General features: G+C 43.2%; 1 protein-coding gene across 2 annotated transcripts in view; it reads right to left on the bottom strand.

The window, feature by feature from the left end:
• Positions 1 to 770: 770 nt before the first annotated feature.
• Positions 771 to 23357, bottom strand: part of LOC100505446 (nectin-2beta) — a 40714-nt gene continuing 18127 nt past the window's right edge. Inside the window, 8 exon segments of one of the 2 annotated variants that reach the window (NM_001197282.1) lie at positions 771 to 1256; positions 2034 to 2114; positions 3121 to 3181; positions 4763 to 4904; positions 19092 to 19243; positions 20571 to 20688; positions 21385 to 21672; positions 21788 to 22117. In NM_001197282.1, the coding sequence (NP_001184211.1) occupies positions 1092 to 1256; positions 2034 to 2114; positions 3121 to 3181; positions 4763 to 4904; positions 19092 to 19243; positions 20571 to 20688; positions 21385 to 21672; positions 21788 to 22117 (1337 nt within the window). In that variant the 3' untranslated portion in view covers positions 771 to 1091. 2 annotated transcript variants of the gene reach the window in all.

Raw genomic sequence — 23357 nt, 5'->3', positions numbered from 1 at the left:
ATAGAACTCTTATACTGCAATGTCTGTATAAGCTCCGAGTCGATGGCTCTAGCTCAAAGTGCCGTGTGTCTACGCTGAAATTCCCCACTGCTTCTTGTATAGGAATCAATGTATCCCAAGAGTCTGTGTTAATCCAGATCTCACTGTGCAACAAGAATCACACAAATTTCACAGAGATCCATGTATAAAAACTGAAATGTTGTGTTGTTTTCATTCTTATCTATTTAGCATACCATATGTTCATCTGCAGAGGGGTTTCTGTATTGAGTTCTCATACACCACAGGCTGATGCTGATCATCCAGCCAGCCCAAATTCTGGTAGTATCATGAGAGCGCCCGGTTGTGTTTCAGGCACCTCCACTTGCAAACACCCACTGTGCACATGAGCGTGCAAATGACAAGAAAGGCAAGTTGTAGAAATGATGAGACGGTGTACATGTCCGCTCTATGCAGCAGAACACATACAATGGAAAACGGTTTTTCGAGGGGTTTTCATTTAAGAAAAAAAGCCACAATTTCAAAGGAATCCCTCAATTCAGTTGGAAAAAAAAAAAGGTCTACTGATTTCCTTGTATTATGTATTTACAGGTATAAAAGTAGAAAGCATAAAGAACAGGAATGGCAACGATTAAAAGACGATAGCAGTTTGCAGCATCTCTTCCCGCAACAGCTTGCCATCTAAAATCATGAATGAGACAGCCAAAGCAAATAAGGTGCAGAGAAGAATTTACAGGCGCCTGCTACAGCTTGGAGTGTTCCCTTTAATAAATAAGTGCCTGACTATGCAGGTATGTAAGGCCCACATCTGTGCTAGTAAGGATAGGCATCAATAAACCGGTCTAACCCATCGCTGTGGACGTACCCATAGAGCTGCACTTGCAGGAGGATCTCTAACAGAACACTGAATCCATATAAATAAAGTTCATACCTAACAGCACTGCAAATCTAACTGCACTGTGTGCAAATAACCCCAAATTCACAGCACGTTTAAGACTAACTGAAGCAGCGCTGCAGAAGATGGTTCCATGCCACATATTGATTTGTCGTTTGCCTGAGTGACATAGTTTGGTCCTGTGCTGGGTTCTTGCATCTCATACATACACGGCAGGAGACATCATAAAGCCTTGGTCTTCTCTATGGGAACCAGATTGTGGTATAGACAATTCACTGTATATAGGATTGATCTGTTCTAGGTAGTCATCCTCTAACGTAGCAGTGTCCTGTGATCCAGTGGGCGACCAGTACTTGGGGGGTGTCTAAAGGGAGAAAAAATGGATGGATGAGGTATAATTCGAGTAGTTATTTATAAAATAATGATGACAACAAACTTATTTACTTAATTTGGCCACCAAAAAGCCAAATGACTGAAATCATGATGATTCATACGTTTGGCCCCATAGTCAACTAACAAGTCATAACGAGGGGCCTATGGAGACCCTTTGGAAGAGTGTAGCAAGGATTCTTCCTTTTTTCCCGAGCCTCTCCATAAGTGGTCTGACGAAGGGACACCCCCCAAACGTTACATCGATTGACTAATAAACGTGCAGGGGGTCTCCCCGCTACACCTGCCTCAGTGTTTGCTATTGTTCTATTTGTTCTATTTGCGACCCATTGGGAGAGAACAGCATCAACACACCGACGTGGCCCTCTTAACATGGATTTCTGCCCAATTCCTCAGCAAGATATTAGTCAGGTAAGTCATTATACTCTTACTCCCTCGAATATCCTAATGTAATATCTACTGGAAACCTTAATCCAGGGGACCGGGTATAATTTTGGAATGCCCACCTTGAACAGCCTAGGACAGAACCTTCTTCTGCAGGACTTACAATCCTTCAGTCACTCCCTATTTTTGAAATCTTAACAGAAGTACATGTTTTTCCATTGCTGTTTTTGGGCACCAAACTACATGATGATGTCATGACATGCCTGTTGGTAGTGATGTCATTGTTCTGAATGCGCAAAACCAATGGTAAAAACATAGCCTTCTTCTAAGGTCTTAACTACTGGAAGGCAACATCAAATACAATTACCATATCAGGATCTTCCATGGTGTCTGTATGCTCCAGAGGAGCCTTGAGTGGAAGCATCTCTTCTCCTTGGATCTGAGGAAACTATAAGACAACAAAACATTTAGTTTAATAACGGAGTACTGGTCTATGCAAGCAAGCATTCCAGGCACTGAAAGCCCAAGAAACCAAGAGCTTGAGCTTCTCACAACTTGTAGATAATGGGTCTACCTGCAGATCTGCAACCCCTACCATCATCTGCCTACTCTGTGGTAGTGTATGGAGCTGCTGGTAGTTCCTGCCCCCAATAGCTGGAGGGTCAACAGCATGAATATATAATGTACAATAATGTATATGCAAACAGTTAGTACTAAACACAGATCACACTGGCCCCCGGAAACACTACAGATTAAAAAGCACACACTGCATGTTAAAGTGCTGGATCATGTGGTAGAAAAAATAACTGTTGCCTTTAAAGAAGCGGCAGTAACACTTTAAAAAGAAATTAAGTTAAAATAAAACCAACATCTACGTAGCCCTTGTATCCCAACTTAAATATTTGCCTTCATCCTTTTTACTGTGTATTTATATCTAAGTGCTGGTTGGGTTTCTCCATATACCTCCTGTGCAATATAAACGAGCTGTACGTATACATAAACATCTCTGACTTGTTAATATAAGCACATGGTGCTGGGTCAGATCTCTCATGCCATGTCTTTAGTCTGGCACAAAAAAATTAATTTCATCTGAAAAGCTCAGCTACTTGTATGGGCTTCATAATGGCAGGTATTCTGATCTATTCTTGATTATTGTACAAGTCTTGTGCAGAAACGTTTAGTGGTTTAATTTAAAAAAAAAAAATGTTTCGGGATTAAACAGAATTTGCTCCTACATATCAGTGTTTTTTTAGGTTACAGCCTCTTAAATTTTGAGTCCAGGCACAGTTACAAACAAGATGGGGCTCAAATGCTTACATTTCGCAGAGCTAAACATCTATAAACCAGTATAAAGCATTGTCAAATGTTAATCCAAGAAGTGGTGAAAGTGGGAATAGCATTGGGACTGTGTGGCCACGAAGAAGTGCTGGGAAATGGTGTTATAACAACATTACCTTTTCTTCTTGCATCTTTACAGATGGAGGAGGTGGTTTATATGCTGGGGGCCCCTCTAAGCTGGAAAGAAAAAATAGAACAGTGAGAAAATCTGGGTACAGCTTGACCAATGAGCTCCATGTCTGGAGACAATATTGAAAGAGTAGTGTGTCATTCTATCCTACGGGGATCACAGAAGGTCTAGTGATGAACAACGTTTTTCGCCAGGTTTCTCTAAGCCCATATTGGTGAAATAAATTGTCACCCATAGACTTCAATGCATTTGGCGAATCTTTCGCAAATTTTCAGCAAAATGAAACAGGTCAGATTCGCCCATCACTACGAAGAACTAGGAATGCACAGAATCCACTATTTTGGATTTGGCTGAACCCCCGAATCCTTTGCGAAAAATTCGGCCTTTTTCAGCAGGATTCGGATTCGGCGAATTCTTCTGCCAAGCTGAACAGAATTCTAATTTGCATATGTAAATTAGGGGTGGGAAGGGGAAAACATTTTTACTTCCTTGTTTTATAATAAAAAGTCAAGTGATTTTCCTTCCCACCCCTAATTTGCATATACAAATTAGGATTCGGTTCAGCTTGGTAGAAGAATTCGCCGAATCCAAATCCTGCTGAAAAAGGCCGAATGCCAAACCGAAACCTGGATTTGGTGCATCCCTAATAAGAACCTTTTACTTTAAATCATGTACTTTGGGTTTGTTACAGTTATAATCTCTCCTTTAGTGGTTCGTCTGGAATGCCAACATATTTCAGTTTTCATTCCCTGTTGTAGGATTGTATTTGAGATCCTTGTAATATATTCACTGAGCGTTGTTCGGTAGATAGGTTCTTTGATTTGGTATTAATTAATTTGTTTTACCATGTTGAACGGTTCAGGTGGCGTCACCAATTAAACATTCAAATCTATATTTTCTTTTTCTTTTAGTCATTCAGCCATAACAAGTTGTATTGGTTTGCCTCACTGTACAGCTTTGATCTTTTGTTAAAATCCTGCTGGTTATAAACAAAATAATAAAAACATTTTGAGACCTGGAAAAAAAAAAAATACCTTCACACTGTCACATGGGAAAGATTGCGCCAGTTTGAAGCAGCTGTAATTGGCCAGGGAAACCCACACAAGTTGACATCATAGCCAACCAACTGGGCTGTGCAGACCATAAAGCTGGCCATAGATTTTTAAAAGGTTTTCTTTAAATTAGGGCTATCCAGTTGGATGGCCGGTGGCTGAAAGTGGTCTTCTAAAGAAGGGACTCCGCGGACGCAGGCGTTAAGTCGGATGCGACAGAAATTAGGTTAGCAACAGGAACATTGGAGAGTGTCGCATTGTTTGTCCGACGCGACTGTCGGATGCAAGCGATGCGTCTGCATCCGTCAGTCGTGATGCGTTGGATGACTGCTGCGACTTCATCAGACATTTCCATCTCTTACCTTCTCTTATTTCTGTCGCATCCGACTTGCATTTTTGCGCAGCGTGCCGGATCGCGTCTAAATCGCCCGTGGGGTTCTACCCTAAAGTATTTTTTTGAGTCAAGGGCTACACTAACTTCTTGGAGAAACCACCATGATTGCCTTTGCCCTAAGGACCTAACTCAGAGGGGGGGAGCTTTCTCCCAGACTCAACTGAGGTTTCATAAACACTTACTCATCATCTTCAGCCGTCTGGTTCTTTCGCTGTTGCCGGCAGATCATGATCACTGTGGCAATAACGGCAATACCAACAATGGCTGCAATGATTCCTCCAATGATTCCACCAGTGGCACCTGCTCCAGAAGTGTTTGGTTTATCTGCACAAAAGGACAACAGGTTAAGGCTTCCAGCTACAGAAAAATTGGCAGATGCTGGTGTTAAAACACCGTGGATAGAGAATATAGGAAACCAGCCAAGTTTAAATTACAATGAGACACATGAATGTTTACCTTGGCCTGTAAAAAGAGGGACTTTATGGGAGCAGCCATTAAAAAGGAAGGAAGGGATGACCCAGTGTAGAGATCTTTGAGAACAAACTGTGATGTACAATGCACAGGACAGACCCAACGCCCAGCAGGTGAGCTCACGCACTGAAAGGAAGACCTTATGAAAGGTCATAGGTGTTGTTATTATCAGTCGCGTTTAACAAGAACTTGTACAAATAAACGTGTTGGGAAACCATCACAAGAGGAATTCCTGTAAATCTGGTCTAGCCTGAAATCCATTCGTCTATCTCTGCCCAATATTCCTCTCAATTTCTACTCTCTTGGATTCAATGTCCCATCTAAGCTGTGTGTGAATGCAAAGGATCGATGAGCACACAGAAAATTGCGCACAATTGTCCATTGTTGCAATTACTGGGCACAAAGTAGATGCCCCTTATTGCCCATACAAACTACCAACATCACTTGTGCCAATAAAATTGCTCTGGGACCACCATACAAAGCTTTTTAACATTCCTAAAAGTTATATTGTAAAAATTAATTGATTTCATTCTCCTTTTCAGGCTCTGTCGTATTTACGGTTTCTTGGTATGAGCAGTTTTTACCATGTGTTACAGGAGAGGCCTCTGCTGTTCTGTCCAGAAGAACCAGTCAGAATGGAAAGTTGCTTAATTTACTGATACAGAAAGCCTTTTCCGATTCTTCCTTACTCCAGCATTGGAATGGAGTACCAGGGCCAGTGGGTACTAAACCTCTAGGGTTCACTAATGACCACTGCCACCTGTCACCCACAGATGGGGTTGCCACCTAGCCAGGGCCTGGCTGGTAAAAAAGATGGTTGATCCCAATGTTATTAGAAGGGGGAAAAAATAAATATATAGGAAGGCCGGTATTTTTTTCCCAGAAAAGGTGGCAACCCTACCCACAGACTAGTGGCAGTTAGCCTTGGATACGAAGACCCATTAGGATTTTTCCTGGTGCCCAGGTTGGCAACCCCAATCCTGTCCTGATCAGTGGAACTAAGCAGATATGCTACAGAAGATGCTTCATACGTCAGCGACTTATTTTACATATTTGAAATATGTGATTTTTCTTACTAGGTGCCCGACACTTTTGTCTTTGGAACGTAAAGGAGAAGGAAAGGCTAAAATTAAGTGAGTTTTATCAGAAAGGTGTATATAAATATACCAGTAAACCCTCAAAGTAATGCTGCTCTGAGTCATCTGTCAAAAGAAACACAGCAGTCCTTTCCTTCTATTGTGTACAGATGGGCTTCTGTATTAGACTTCCTGTTTTCAGCTTAAACCTCCAGGGCTAGGGCTTGAGCATGCTCAGTTTGCTCCTCTCTCCCTTCCTCCTCCCCTCCCTGCTGTAATCTGAGCCCAGAGCAATGAGTGTGCAGGGAAACTCAGGCAGGATGTGATGTCACACCAAGAAAATATGGCAGTTGCTATCCTAAACAGAGAGCTTCTAGAGCCGTTTACTCAGGTATAGTAAAGCATTCTACAGAATAAATAAGTATTTAGCTTGCACTATTGTGGCTAATCTATTGGCAATAAACTGCTTTCCTTCTCCTTTAATGATCTCTGACTAACTACCAACAATAGCCTTATCATAAGGGTCCTGAAACAACATTCGGTTATGCGGAACACTAAAGGCCCCCATACACGGGCAGATAAAAGCTGGTGACAAGAGTCGGCAGCTTATTAGCCTGCGTATGGGGCCATCCAACTGGCTTCCCCGATCAATATCTGGCCGATATCTTCCCTGATCCCTATGCGTGTATGCAGTCCCACGATCCGACCGCACGTATTGGATCCATTATGATCCGATCAGCCCAATATTGCCCACTTCAATGTGGGCATATCGTGGAGAGATCTGCTTGTTTGGTGACATCGCCAAACGAGCAGATCTCAATGTCTATGGCTACCTTAATTAAAGACTTTCTTCTCTAAGCAACAGCAAATGTAGCCTGATATATTGCTTACTTTGAATAACCCATGTACATCTGCATCTACTCTGCATCCCAGTCAAAGTGAGTAGGAATAGACTAGTGTTGAGTATAGCGCTAGACCATTGGACTGGCCAAGAACTTGCTCTCAGGAAACCAAAAAAGTCATGACTCTTGGCATTTTTGCTTTTGAAGAAGAAAGGCAGCCCAACATAATACAATTGCTCTTTCTGAGACAAAAGTTGCAATGCAAAACACTTGAAATCCAATACACTTGACTCAATCAGGTACAAAGTGTTGGCGATCTGCCCTATTTTTATACAAATGAATTGCGATGTAGTGTTTGGCAGAAATCGTGGTCCTGGGTTTGGCGGGCTGCCCAGATACCGATTTTATAGACTGAAAATGTTTGGTCAACAAAATCTGAGCAGCACATGATGGAACTATACAGGTCAAGTCAGGCTGACCTTCGCTCAACCAGGAACCGAACAAAAGAAAAAATGCTTTGAATAACAATTGCCTAAGCCATGTCACAGCTATAAACTTGTCAAACCAGTCTCCATGGTCTCACTTACATCTACGACTAATTATATACAGGGTGCCTTGCTCAGGCAGGAAAAAGTAAAGGGGTTTAATTACCCTCTCAGTCAATTTTAGGCATTATTGTGTCTATGATCTTAAAGGAACAGTAACACCAAAAAAAAAAAAAATGAAAGTGTATCGAAGTAATTAAAATATAATGTACTGTTGCCCTGCACTAGTAAAAGTTCTGTGTTTGCTTCAGAAACTATAGTTTATATACAAGCTGCTGTGTAACCAAGGAGGCAGCCATTCAAGCTGGAGAAAAAGCACAGGTCACATAGGATATAACAGATAAGCCCTGTAGAATACATTGGTGTTTTATCTGCTGTGTTACCTGTGCCTTTTCTCCTTTTTTCCCTAGCGTGAATGGCTGCCGCCATTGCTACACAGCAGCTTGTTTATATGAACTATAGTAGTGTTTCTGAAGCAGTTTTTCCAGTGCAGGGCAACAGTACATTATATTGTCATTAGGGGTGCACTGAATCCACTGTTTGGGATTCGGCAAATCCCCGAATCCTTTGCGAAAGATTCGACGAATACCGAACCAAATCAAAAATAGCAAATTAGGGGTGGGAAAGTGTGATTTTTTTCCCACTTCCGTGTTTTGTGATGAAAAGTCGCGTGATTTCCCTCCCCTCCCCTAATTTACATATGCAAATTAGGATTCGGTTCGGCCAGACACAAGGATTCAGCTGAATCCGAATCCTGCTGAAAAAGGCTGAATCCTGGCCAAATCCAGGATTCGGTGCATCCCTAATTGTCATTCCATTAAAACACTTACATTTTTTGGTGTTGCGGTTCCTTTCATTATTTTAGGAGATTCCCGGTTACATTCAGATGACTGTGTCCCTGTAAAACAACTCGTCTGCCTGAGAAACTCTTAGTTGAGTTGTTACTGTTATAGGAAGATAGTACCAACTGCTCTATCACAAGCCGTACAGCTTTGAATCCGTTTTCACAGGAGTCTCTTGCATTGGTTGCGTTTTGGAGCTTTATGGTGCAGACTGCTGCTTGAGACAGAAAAGCTATGCGAGAGTTTTTGATTATAATGGTTTAATACTGGTTTTGGTTAGCATGGATTGGCATGTTTCCTGGACAATAGGGGGCGCCATGCCACCTTCCATTATGGCCTAGGACTTTAAAAGGACACTGTCATGGGAAAACATGTTTTTTTCAAAACGCATCAGTTAATTGTGCTGCTCCAGCAGACTTCTGAACTGAAATCCAATTCTCAAAGATTTTTTTTATATTCAATTTTGAAATCTGACTTGGGGCTAGACATATTGTCAGTTTCCCAGCTGCCCCAATCATGTGACTTGTGCCTGCACTTTAGGATGGAACTACTTTCTGGCAGGCTGTTATTTCTCCTACTTAATGTAACTGAATGTGTTCTTCTTAGATCCACCAGGGTGCTTTTATCTTGTGTTAGGGAGCTGCTATCTGGTTACCTTCCCATTGTTCTTTTGTTAGGCTGCTGGGGGGGGGGGAGGGAGGGGGTGAGATCACTCCAACTTGCAGTACAGCAGTAAAGAGTGACTAAAGTTTATCAGAGCACAAGAAGAAAGCAAATGGCACTCACAGCATATTCAAGCAGGATAAACCTTGCGTATGTTTATTTGCACACGATGCAACGTTTCGGGGTGGTCCCCTTTGTCAAGCAATGCTTGACAAAGGGGACCACCCCGAAACGTTGCATCGTGTGCAAATAAACATACGCAAGGTTTATCCTGCTTGAATATGCTGTGAGTGCCATTTGCTTTCTTCTTTTGCCGTTTGAGGAGGGTGCCGATCCTTCCAAGCAATTGAGCACCTGGCGGAGCTTTTAAGGCCTGGGTGTGCGAGTTTGGCCATTATCAGAGCACAAGTCACATGACTGGGGGCAGCTGGGAAACTGACAATATTTCTAGCCCCATGTCAGATTTCAAAACCGAATATAACAAAATCTGTTTGCTCTTTTGAAAGATGGATTTAAGTGCAGAATTCTGCTGGAGCAGCACTATTAACTGATGTGTTTTGAAAAAAAAAAAAAAAAAAAACATGTTTTCCCATGACAGTATCCCTTTAAATTCACCCTGTGCAATTTTTTTTTTTTTTCTTTTAAAGCCCTGTATGAGTGTGTGTATAGGGATTTGAGCTTTTTAAAAATAATTGGCTGAAATTCAGTGTAGGGCTTAGTGTCCCCATAAATTATTTGCACCAAGCCTCCAAGCATATTTCACATTCAATGATGACAAAGCAGCCAAATGCCAACAGAGCAATGTTCTAGCATGAAGCCTTTGAAGGCGGCAGCCAGAGTCTAGGCTAGTTTATGAGACATCATTATAATGATAGAGACAAGCAATGGGTAAGCAAAGAGGATTGGGTAGTGGCTTGCCATTTGTTTAGTGCAGGCTAAGCCTCAGCTCTGCATTCGTTTTCATGTGCCGATCTCGTTATTTAGCATTAGGAAGAGCACCTGTTTGATATATTATTAATATCACATTATTCATTATTGCTGTAGCGAGTGCACTACTGTCATGTGGCTGCTGTACAGGCCTGGGACAAAAGCAGCGCAACGGCAGTAAATATATGTTCCACCCCTGGATTATACCACTCCAAAATGTCTCTCTCCAGATCACACAGCGGCAGAACACATCAAATACTGAAGAGAAAAAGTGGTAACACTAATAAACACGGCAAAAATCACCATCATAGAAGACTTCCCATCTGACTTGTACCATAGCAAGATAAATAGCAGAGAAAGTGGGAAAAGAAAGCTAAGCAAAGGCTAAGGGAATTAAAACCATGGCAGTTTTATAGAGGGCTGTCAGCTGTTGGTTGGCATGGCTGTAGGCAGGCATCCCTTTTTTGCCTGCATGGCATTTCATAAATGTCTGCTTCCCTTTCATTTCCTGTTTTCATACTGTAAATAAACCCCCTAACATACCATAATGTTGCAGTTGAACTACAAAGTTCCCTAGCCAGATCCACTGTCTGATAAAACAGATTGCTGCTCAGAAGCAAATCAAATGCACAGACCTTCCTACTTTGCTGCTGAACAGCCGTTTTATTAGTTCTGCTGCAGAACCAAAAGCCTAAGGGTCGGGCCACACAAGCAGATTTGGGGAGATCAGGCCCGGATTTGTGGCAAGGCCATATAGGCCCGGGCCTAGGGCGGCAAAATTTTTGGGGGGTGGCACTGGGGACTTAACGCTCCCCAGCGCTTCTGCCTCAGCGAGTGCCACAGCCGGCCCTAGGACCCTGCGGACACAGGGCGGCGCGACCGGAAGCAGCAAGGGTATGGATCGTGCGGCCTTGGGGCGCCGCTTCGTTACAACCAGCCCTGGGGGAGATTGGTCGCCCAAGCGACAAATGCCTCTTCTTTGGGGCGACAATCTCTCCAAACTGCCTTCCCTCCGCCCTCCGAAGAAAGTTCGGGGGACTTTGAAATGGCTCTGCTAGGAACAAGTCTTTATCCTTATTCTTTAAATCACTACAATAGTACACTGTGGGCAGAGGGCATGAGATTTTTTTTCCCTTAATATCAACAAGAGCAGCCAAGCGGTTACCTTGGCCATTGATTTCCAGGTAAACATCACTCCTGGTTGTCACACAGAACACTCCCATTTATATTTTATACACACACAAGTATGTTTTCACCTTATAGATAATGAGCTGCATCAAGTTTGTTTTTAGCTATTAAATACAAAGCCTTGAATGGAAATGTTACCATCAAAGTCCAGTATGTGTCCCTGTAGAATACCCCCCCCCCCCCCATAATACCAAAAACAGGGGCCTAACTAAAATCCTAGCATCAGGGCCCTAAATGATATGAACCCCATCAGAATCCCAACAACAGGGCCCTCACTTAGGGGAGATTAGTCACTTGGCGACAAATCTCCTCTTCTTTAGGCAACTTATCTCCCTGAACTGCCTCCCTGCCAGCTAGAATCTAAATTGCCGGCAGTTTTCTCGTGAAGCAACTTTGTGCGACTCAAAACAAAGTGCTCCGAGTGCCATCCTGCCGGTGATTTAGATTCTAGCTGGCGGGGATGCAGTTCGGGGAGATTAGTCGCCCCAAGAAGAAACCCTCACTTAAATTATCATTAAAGGAGAAGGAAAGCTACGGAGGCATTTTATTGCCAATAGATTAGCTGCAATAGTGCAAGCTAGAATGCTATATTTATTCTGTAGAATGTTTTACCATACCTGAGTAAAAAGCTCTAGAAACTCTCTGTTTGTTTAGGATAGGAGCTGCAGTATTAATGTGGTGTGACATCACTTCCTGCCTGAGTCTCTCCCTGCTCTGGGCTCAGATTACAGTAGAGAAGGGAGGGGTGGGGGGAAGAGGAGCAAACTGAGCATGCTCTTGCCCAGGGCAATGAGGTTTAAGCTGAAGGCAGGAAGTCTGATACAGAAGTCCATGTGAACACAATAGAAGGAAAGAAATGCAGTGTTTCTTTTGACAGGGGACTCAGAGCAGCATTATTTTGGCGGTTTACTGGTATATTTAGATGGACCTTTCTGATAGGGCTTACTTAGTTTTAACCTTTCCTTCTCCTTTAAGCAGATGGATACTAAACAAAGAACAATCAACAGAAACATAGATGTGGTTCCAAGCCCACGGATCAGCTGATTATTGCGATTGACGCATTTAAAACCAGGAATCTTTTTTACAATTATTTTTTATTAAAATTCTTATCTTACAGAAATATATATAAAAAAAATTTAAGGGAAGGGAACATTTCCTATTAACTGCTCCCTACTTCATATGATCCCATTATCCGTCGATTCTTCATTTTTTTTGTTTTCCTTGTGCACCCTCCTTTGTGTTTTTACCCCCGAGGCACACTCACTTTGTAGTCCAGAGAAAATAAAAATGGCATCCATTTCCTGATGATTAAAAAAACCCTTCCCCTGTAAGTGGAGCACGGCCACTCGTTCTTTAGTCCCCAGTCATCAATAGGACCCTGAGATGCACAGTGACACAGGTAAGAGTCTGTTCATATTCTGCCCTTGTAAAGTCCAAGTGGTTTGGGGGTGGGAAGGGAGGAACATTGCAGTGTTGGGAATGGGTATTATAAGAACATAGCACTCCTGGTGAATTAAGAAAGAGCACATTTGTTTTTGCGGTGTCCATTAGAAATAGGATCGTGAAGGCCGTGTCTATGAGATGCAAGGTAGTGACACACTGCAGGAGCGTGGAGATATATGGGTGGTGAGGATACACAACGAAGTCCATATGGTGGGTGGATGGGAACATTTTGTACATCTACACCAGCAATCCGGATTATTGTTGAGATGAGGGTGGATGGATACACTGCAGTCCATGTGTTTGGAATGCCACAGGCCCTGGAGTCAACGTGAGCTTAGTGGCGGAAAGACATAACCATAGTGGAGCATTACACATACACTGCAGTCCTGGAGATGATAGAGCCATCATTCTGAGACTCCATGTCATCGTCCAAGTAGGCATCATGGTGAGGTCTAAGTTGCAGCATGGGCCCCACCTCGTTGAATTTCTCTTCTTCGTCATCATCCTCCAGAACATTGTACTTCATCCTCTCTTCGGAGTCATCCTCCTCTGCCAACGAGGGGCTCAACCCACTGTCTCTCAGGGGACCAGAGGCTTTAAGAGGTTTACCCATCTCAGAGTCATCCTGGTAGGTTAATTCCTGGGAGGGTTTCCCGCTGCCGAAGATTCTGGTCTTTGGGTTGTAAGATGCCCGTTCTTTCTTGTGCACCCCTCCCCTCCGAATGAGGATGAAGATGACAGCAGCCAGAAGAAGCAGGACCAGGACCCCCCCAATGACACCCCCGGCAATGGCTCCTGCGTTGTTTGTCTGCGTCTCGAGCGCACGGTCTAGATATGAGAGAAACACAGCAATTCTACTGGCTGCCCAACTACACAACAGCAGACCCCAACCCATCCCCAGTAATGTGCACTGTGTGTTTATTTGTGTATATACATACAGGTCATGCACACCCATAAACACAGGGACATGCACAAACAAGACATCTCATTATGGTGCTGCAAATACAAAGCATTCACATGCAGGGATGGAAGGAAATTGATTTATATTTAACGTTGGGCAGATTTGGTTGAACTTTAACAAACAGCATCCAGTTCCACATCACTCACGCATAACTAAGAGAAGTTCACAGTACAAAGATAAACTAAAATAAACAAGCTTAGAAATTAACTAAAACAAAAAACAAACAAAAATCGATTACCTTTAAGGGTCAGTCCACACGAGCAGATTCGGGGAGATTTAGTAGCCTGGCGACTAATCGCCTCTTCTTCTGGGCGACAATATCCCCGAACTTCCCGTCCGCTATAATGAAAAGTCGCCTGCGCTAAAGCACACGCGGCGCCTTGTTTTCTGAAGTTGCCCTAAGTTTCCGCGTGAGGCAACTTCTGGCGACTTCAGAAAACGAAGTGTGGCGTGTGCTTTAGCGCAGGCGACTTTTCGTTATAGCGGACGGGAAGACACGTGAAGGAAGTTCGGGGAGATTGTCGCCCAGAAGAAGAGGCGATTAGTCGCCAGGCGACTAAATCTCAATCTGCTCGTGTGAAATGACCCTAAGTCTTGCCTATCTCTAACCTGAAAATACCATCTCATACTTCTCAACATTTAGGGCAGAGACACACGCTCAGATTCGGAGAGATTTAGTCACCCGTCAATAAATCGCCTCTTCTTCAGGGCAACTAATCTCCCAGAACTGCCTCCCGTCGGCTAGAATGTAAATCACCGGCGGGATATCAATCGGAGTGCTTAGTTTTCCAGAGGCAACTTCGGAAAATGAAACACACCGATTTCCATCCTGCCATCGATTTACATTCTAGCCAGCGGGAGGCATGGCAGACTGAAAAAAGTTGACAGGAATTTACAGGCTCAAAACGGGACAGTTGGGGGGTATGCGATCTGGTTTTCGGGATTACTGACCCCAGCAAATCCTAGGCCAGGTATTTTCTATTTATTTATTTTAATACACCAATACTTAATCCAATTTTTTTTCAGTCTGTCATTCAAACAACAGCTTGGTTGAGTGGGCGAAAAATAACCAGAGCAAAGTTACCCTAGCAACCAGGCTGTGGTTCTGAAATTGTAAGCATAACCCTAGAAAATGGATAATATTTAATATTCTAAAAAGAAAATGTTTATCAGCAATGATAAAACTAATTGTCTTAAGGTGGCCATACATGGAGAGATCCGCTCGTTTGGCGATGTCGCCAAACGAGCGGATCTCCCTCCGATATGCCCACCTTGAGGTGGGCAATATCGGGCTGATCCGATCGTGGGCCCTAGGGCCCAAAGATCGGATCCTAGCGTTCGCAAACGGGCTGTCGGATCACGGGACCGCATCACCGAACAGATGCGGCCGCGATCCGACGGGATTTTTAGTCCCATCCGATCGAGATCTGGCCGACTTTCGGCCAGATCTTGATCGGGGAAGCCCGTCGGGGGCCCCCATACACGGGCCAATATGGCCCGTGTATGGCCACCTTTACCCAGCTCAGCTTTCTAAGTACCGCTCACTAATTTTAATAAAAAGAGCCAGGCGAGGGTGTGTGGGACACTACCACCTGGAACAGTGTTGACTAAAGAAAAAAATAGACCTTTTTATCTTCTGTTTACTTTCCTTTATATACATTTTGGGAGTACAGGCTGCTGCTTCCCTTTATAGAGAGCAGTAGATTTCCTGCAGGCGTGAGCATGATGGGAACATTAGGAGAGAACGCAGGGGGGTTCCACAAGCTCCTGCCATCATTTCATCACCCATGTGCCACAGGCAGTTAATGATTCCCACATCCTATACCACAGAAATATTTCCATCATTATCAGTTTATTATCAATATTCAGCATTAGGGCAGAAACACGCTGCTATTTTCGAGAGATTAGTCGTCCAGCGACAAACTTATCTCTCGAAATGCCTTCCTAGAATGTAAATCACCGGCGGGATGGCACGTGGATCACTTCGGCTTTCCGAAGTCACCCGAAGTTTCCTCATGAGGCAAATTTGCGCGTCTTGGAAAAGCAAAATAGCAGCGTCTCTGCCCATACTGGATCGATAGATAAAAAGCAACCAAAAGATTTAATTGATCATTTCACCAGGCAACAGACTTTGTGGTCAGTACATTTAATAAATATCAGCAGGGCTGCATGGTCCTAAAGCCGTCTGCTTCTGGGTGCACACGCTCCCTCTCCCGCATGGTCCTAGTGCCGGCCTAGCGGGGAGGAGGTGAACGAGCTTGCACAGGAGCACTGGGGAGCTTGGAGTCCCCAGTGCTCCTTAGGTATGCAACTGGACGGCATGCCGCCCCTAAAATTTTGCCGCCCTAGGCCCAGGCCACATTCAAATGTAAAAAAAAGTTGAAGAGCAACATAAGCATGCAAATAGTTCCTGGGGGTGCCAAATATGGGCCGTAATTGACTATTAGTAGCCCCTATGTGGACTGGCAGCCTACAGGAGCCTCTGTACACATTGTTTTTATGCAACTAAAGCTTTCCTTCATATCAGGTATTGAAAAATAAGCAACTGCTTTGAGGCCACTGGGAGCAACATCCAAGGGGTTGGAGAGTAACATGTTGCTCAGGAGTCACAGGTTGGGGATCACTGGTCTATATAAAAGTGTCATTTTTGGAAGAGGAGCAATAATTCCAAGTTAATTAACAATAACGTTAATGGTTCAGTGCTCTTTTTGGTCTATCCCTTGGGGCACACGGATGTGTTACACATTATATCTGAAGTCGGAGTGTGCTCTCTGCTCTGGGACATCCTGCAATAACATTGTGCGTGGGCCTCGCACTGGATCGCCCTGCTCTACACATCTGTGCCAATCACAAACTCCCATTTCACTGGGAAACACCCCAAATTCAGGGCGTTTCACATATGACTTGAGAGCTTTCTGGATAATTGAGGTCAACATAGGGACTTTAACACCTACGGGAAAGGAAACAGGTTTTTTTTGGGTGTGCCAAAAGAAAACATGACCTAAATGCGAGAGTAGACACCAAATAAAGGAGTGATGAATAAACTGCTAAGAGTTTCCCCAATTCGAAAGTGAAGTAGAACTTGTTATTGATCCAAGGGAACTTTCCTAATATGTAGATATTGCATTCTGTAAGATAGGCTCCTGTGAGATAAAGCAGTGGGTAAGGGGGCATCCTTAAGGCCATTAAGGGTGAGATTTGGGATGAGTGCTCTGGGTACCACTGGAACAATAGGAGGATGACCGTTACACCAAAGTGTCTATGCATATATAATGTAGTTATGAGCGAAGGGGGCCCAGCCTGAAAGCCAGTTAGGGTGAGATTTGGGGTGAGTGCTTATTTGTGTCCTGGGTACCCCTGGAACAATAGGAGAGTGATTGTTATGCCATTGTTTCTATATATCTGTAACTTTGTTATGAGCTAAGGGGGCCCAGCCTGAAGAGCAGTCAGGGTGAGATTTGGGGTGAGTGTTAATTTGTAACCTGGGTACCCCTGGAACACGCCTGGTGACTGTAACCCCAAATGTCGGACTATAAAACAGATTGTTCTTAATAACCTAAACAACTGATTACTTGCTATGTTGAACTATATTCGGTCTGTAGCTGGTGGACTTCCTGGCTGCTGCCGTCAGATATCCTAAACAGCACGTCCAATGTCAGTAATGGATTCCGATATCAATTCTGCAGTTTGCTCACCCCCAAAATAAAGCCCCCCAAAATAACTACTGCTTGGAATCGTCAACCCATCCCATAGTTTCATACTTCTTTGGCCACTGGGGCACTATATGAGAAGAAACACCAGGTAGACCTTAGCAATAAAAGCTGTATGGCAGCACCTGTTAATACACATAAATAAAAACTTGCTTATATATAAGCGTCTCTTTTCACGGAACATTATGCCTATTTTGAGAACACACCAATAAAACCCTTTATACAAATAGTTACATTTTTCTTCACTTTCACTGGAGCAGTTCAAAACAAAATCTGGCACCAACAGAAATTCATATTAAGCGACAACGGAAGGTGACAGAATGTACCCACACTAAAAACACAACAGATTGAGGAAGCAATTTAATAGGACAAATGTAGAACTAGACAGAAAAGTTTCACGCAATCATGTTAAAAAAAAAAAAAAATGCTCTATTTTTATCAGGTATGAAATAAAGAGGCAACAGTACAAATACAGGATCATTGGGAAAATATTTGGGTGTAACCGACAGTGTGCCTGGTCACAAAGACATGACCCCAGCAAGCTTAATGCGCTTACCCCTTAGGATAACCCCCCCCCCGCACCTCCATTCCCTTTAGGTAAAATCCTTATTTGTTCAACTCAATACACCCAAAATCCCAAAGCCTAGTTTGAAGTTAATTTAGGGTAGGATTTGGCACAAACTCATATTTTCTGCCTAAATATTGTTGGAACAAAGGCTGAATGGCTGATACCACTATGATTTCTAATATCTATAAAATTGCTGTAAACTAAGGGAGCCCCTGTACACCTAAGGGAGGACTTAAAACTACAATGTTTGCCTGCATGTCCCTGCCTTATGGCTTGTGTATGTAGGGCAGTGCTACAATTAGTATTCAGCAATTGCAGAACTACAACAACTTAAAAAAACACCAAAACCGTTCTGAAGTCTTGCAGAAAATTCAGTTGAACCCTGGGGTGATATTAATAGGGTTAAAGGAGAAGATAAGGATTCATGCACTTGGGGTGCCAAATGTTAGGCACCCCCAAGTGATTGTATTGACTTACCTGAAACCCCCAGGTCAGTGCTCCTATCAGCAGAAAACTGCCCAGGTTATACCAGTGAGCACCACGGATCGATCCATCGTTCTACTGTGTATGCACAGCCGCGCGAAGAAAGAGGAAGACGGCAGAGGATCCGTGGTGGTCGCTGGAATAACCCCGGGCCGGTGCAGTTTTCTGCTGATAGGAGCACAGGCCCGGGGGTTTCAGGTAAGTCAATACAATCACTTGGGGTTACCTAACATTTGGCACCCCCAAGTGCCCAAAGCATTTCCTTCTCCTTTAAGGAAACAGCAATAGCAAAGCTTTCTCCATTTCTAGTAATCCACAGCAGGTAGAATAACCCATGTCAACATGTTTACTGTACATTTAAATAAGGTAGATTTTTCTCTTTAACCAAAAAGGTAGATGGATAAGGAACTGGTTTTATGCAAATGCTGGACCTGATGGACCGCTGCTTGTATCATTGCTCTGAGAGCAGGGGTTTTTAGAAGGTAGTCTGGCAACACCAGCGATTCAATCTCTAATACATATATGTCAACCACACATCTGTCAAGTATACTGTAGTCATCACCTAATACACAGGCAGGTCTGATACCCCAGCTGAAAAGGTAAAGGACACAGCCATAGGCTGAAAGTGACGCACGATAATAACCGGAATGGGATGGCGAAAATGTCCAGAAAAGCCCCACCACCTCCTGTATGAGGATGACATGGGTCTTGTGACAGCAGACCCCCCCCCATGCAAAAACCCAGCACACACTCTGGCTCAGCACTCGGCTCATGCAGCATCCAGGGCCTTACCTCTCACTAGCACCTCCTGTTGTGATGCTCGGCTCCCTAGGGCATTGGTCACCTCGCAAACTATTGTCGTATTCACTCGCTCATCCACTTCTTCCACATACAGCACATTATCTCTGGCTTTCACCGAGTTTGGGAGCGGCGAGCCATCAGCCCTGCAAAGAAAAAAAAAAAAGTCACTCAATTTGATAAATCTATATTTAAAGGAGTTGTTCACCTTTGAGTTAAATTTAAGAATGATGTAGAGAATGAGTTTCTGATACAATTTGCAATTGGTTTTCATTTTTTATTATTTGTGGTTTTCGAGTTATTTAACTTTTTATTCAGCGGCTGCAATGTCAGCAATCTGGCTGCTAAGGTCCGTATTACCCTAGCAACCATGCACTGATTTGAATAAAAGACTGAAATACGAATAGGAGAGGACATATTAGCAATAACAATATGTAGCCTTATAGAGCATATACTTTTTAGATGGGGGTCAGCGACGCCCATTTGAAAGCTGGCAAGAGTCAGAAGAAAAAGGCAAATAATTATAAAACTATAAAAAATAAATAATGAAAACCAATGGAAAAGTTGCTTAGAATTGGTCGTTCTATAACATACTAAAATTGAAGTTGCAATAACAATTAATATATTCAGGAACAGATACGCCAATGCAGGAACTATGCTGCTACATTATTTATTTAACATGTTTCGAGATGTGGGCGCTTTCTCAAGTGTTCTCAAGAGCCCACAGCTCGAAACATGTCGTGTTAAATAAATAATGTAGCAGCATAGTTCCTGCATTGGCGTATCTGTTCCTGAATATATTAATTGTTATTGCAACTTCACTGTATCTGAAAACATAAAGTTTGGGAACCAGATATCAGATTAACTAAGAAAACCACAACCCGGTCCATCAATTACAGCATTAACATACTAAACGTTTACTTAAAGGTGAACCACCCCTTTAATGTCAATAATCATCAATAAAACCTTAAGAACATATTTGTCGGATACGCAGAGCCACAGAAGAAGAGATGGTATGAATGACATAAATATTTTGGGTTTTCAAAGGTAAGGAAATAAGGAAAAGGAGAAGAGAGGAAATTGCCAGGTCGCTGGATTATTATTCTTTTGTTCCTGTTACCGAGGGGACGGGTCATTAGAAATAAAATGACTGTTAATGACTAATGTAATAACAGGCATAGCTTGCCCAGATCTCGTAACCCATAGCAACCAAGTGGCAGTTAGAATTGTCTCAATTGCTGCAACTGAACAATGGAAAGAAAGGACTGAATGGTTGCTGTGGGTTTCAAGTCATGGACAAATGTAGTCTCTTCTTTACATTTTCTATAAGCTTATACTGTTGTAGGGCTTTATTTACCAAGGCCATTATTGCAGTCTTTACGAGCCAGGTGCCTTTCCAGCTTATCTTTGCATTTCTAAAACCAAGGATGCCTGTTACGACGGAACATAGCATTGCATTGTATTTTCACTCACGTTTTCCAGGTGTATGAAGTAGGTTGGGGGTTCCCATGTGCGCTGCAGGTAAGAGAGGCCCCAGTACGTTTCAGGTACCAATTGTTATCGTATCCTTCGATGGCAACAATTGGGCTGTCTGCAAGGGAGCAATGATCAAAAGCTTAAAATCAGATCCCTGGGAAACGCAATAGTATGAGGACAGACAGACATACAAACACTATTAAAGGCACAAGGGAAGCCATAGAAATTGCATGGAGATGCATTACAACAGTGATCCCAAACCAGTAGCTCATGAGCAACATGTTGCTACCCAACCCCTTGGATGTTGCTCTCAGTGGCCTCAGAGCAGGTGCTTATTTTTGAATTCCAGGCAAATTTAGTTGCAGAAAAAAACAGGTGTACTGCCAAACAGAAGCTCCTGTAGGCTGCCAGTCCACATAGGGGCTACCAATAGCCATAGCCCTTATTTGGCACCCCCAGGAACATTTTTCATGCTCATGTTGCTCTCCAACTCTTTTTACATATGAATGTTGCTCACGGGTGAAAAAGGTTGGGGACCCCTGCATTAGAAACTGGGGATACTGAGATTCTTTTACAGTGGTAATGCGCAAATTGTCCCATACCCACAGGTCCCTTAAATTTATCCCAAGGTCAGGTTGGTGTGTGCAGACAAACCATTAGTAGCAGGTCACAGACAGGTATGAATTGTGGTACAATGCAACAACCAACGTTACAGGATTGTATAGAATATTTATATTATACAATAAAGGGAATTCCATTGCATGATTGGCACCGTCTCAACACTCATGGCACACAAGCAAAATATACTCACATTGTACAGACAGAGTGACGGGAATTGGCGACTCTTTAGAATCGTAGGATATAACGCAGGTGACCTCTTGCTTATCAGCAGTCCAGGTTGGGACGAGCTTGTAAATGCTCACCACCGTGTATGTACCATCAGTGTTGTTATTTATAGTCGTAGCAAAATTGCCAGGGAGTGTCGACCTCCAAGTGATCTGGGAAGGGGGTCTGCCATTGACCGATGCACATTTTGCTACCGGAACCTCTATGTCGCCGGCAACTACAGGAATAGCTTCCGCAGAGTTTTTTGGATCAGCTACAGAGAGACAAACAGGTTGTGAGTATCTAGCGCAAAGAGTGATTTGTAATAACACTATGATATTTGTAGAAGGCCCAGGTCTGTAAAAATCACTTTGCCTTTTCTTACTTACCTTTCACACTGAGATATGTAGTGTCCCTACGGTTGCCGCCTGGGAAGGTGGTGACCTCACAGATATAGTTGCCCTCATCAGAAGCCCGCAGCGACTTTATAAGGAGCGTTGCGCTGCTCGGGTTGGCAGTGAGATTAAAATCATTCGTGTTCTGTATGTGTATGCCAAACTGGGGGCTGTAGGTAGCAATGTTGATACTATCTTTTATCCACATTATCTGAGTCACTTGCATGTCAACACCATTGCTGGTAAATGTGCAGGGAAGGGTGACTTGCTGCCCCAGGGTACCGGTCACCTTCTCATTGACTGTAATCTGTTGTGCCTGCAAAACTGAAGGGAAACGGAGCAATTAGTTAGGTGCAAAAGGTGCAAGATTATCAGCAGACATTAATTGCCCTACAATACCTGCTAGCCCAATCTTTACACCCAAAAGAACTGCTCTGCGGGACCCCAGCTATGTGCGCTGCTGCCCAGCGGGTTGATAATCCATGGATACATATAATGGATGGGTGCTAAGAAACCAGTTCTGATACTACTGTTTAAGATATGATCAAGAGATTAGCTCAAAGTTATGAAGAGAGAGGGAGAATCTACAGGCAGTGGCGCACAGTGTGATTTCAGCATTTTGACTGGTGCATTTTTTTTTTTATATGGAATAAATGCATGAAGTTGCATTGTGTTCCACTGCCCTATAAACTTGCTGAGATGAGAAATTTGAGGCTGGGTGCTCAGTAGATTGTAGTACGAATGAAGTATTGCCAATGGTGAAACCAGGAGATAAGCACGGAGAAGAAACAAACAATCAAAACATTTACAAGGAAAGGCACTTGGAGGACAAAGTGATGGGTATTTAATGTGCATACAGATTCGAACACCAGAGCAGAGATGTGACAGAAATAAATCATAGTCTGGGACAAGACCTTCCTCAGATGATTCAAGGTGGATACTATAAATCTGGGAAAGAAGGGCACAGTATGTGCAGCCGTGTGCCAGCAGCTTACAAAGTCCATGCATTATGCATAACATTGTATCACTGGCAAGGAAAACAACAGATAAATTGTGAGCAGCTGTGCACTAGCAACCAAGGGCAATGTATCCAGCCCAGATGCAACGTGTTTAACCATAAACCAGGGGGAAGAAAAGCAATTATACATACGGTACACACAAAGTCACAAGAGGGAAGATGGGGCCATAACATCCAGTGAAGAGTTTCCTATCAAAATATGGGCCTGCCTCCCCAACGAGGCATAAGCTGTAGATGGGGGCGCAGTTTAATGGTGAGCTTTCTATGTATGCATGACTTCATGTTCTGCACACTCCTACAGCAATAAAAGGCTATCATGATAAGGTTTTTATATAGCTCTAATTGTGGACATCAAAAGGAGGCTTCAACCTAAAAAATCTGGAAGCCTCTGCATTAAAACAATAAATATATAATAAAAGGCAATATAATCTCCCTTGTGATTGGCAGTTCTTTACTGCAATCAGATGTCCTCGATTCTTTATTGACACTAGCCCCGTCGAAAGAATCAATGTCGGCAGTCAACATGCCACTAACAGGCAGATATTC

The sequence above is a fragment of the Xenopus laevis genome, chromosome 7S (genome assembly GCF_017654675.1).
Source record: "Xenopus laevis strain J_2021 chromosome 7S, Xenopus_laevis_v10.1, whole genome shotgun sequence".
Classification (NCBI taxonomy): Eukaryota; Metazoa; Chordata; class Amphibia; order Anura; family Pipidae; genus Xenopus; species Xenopus laevis.
This window is presented reverse-complemented; position numbering and strand designations above follow the sequence as displayed.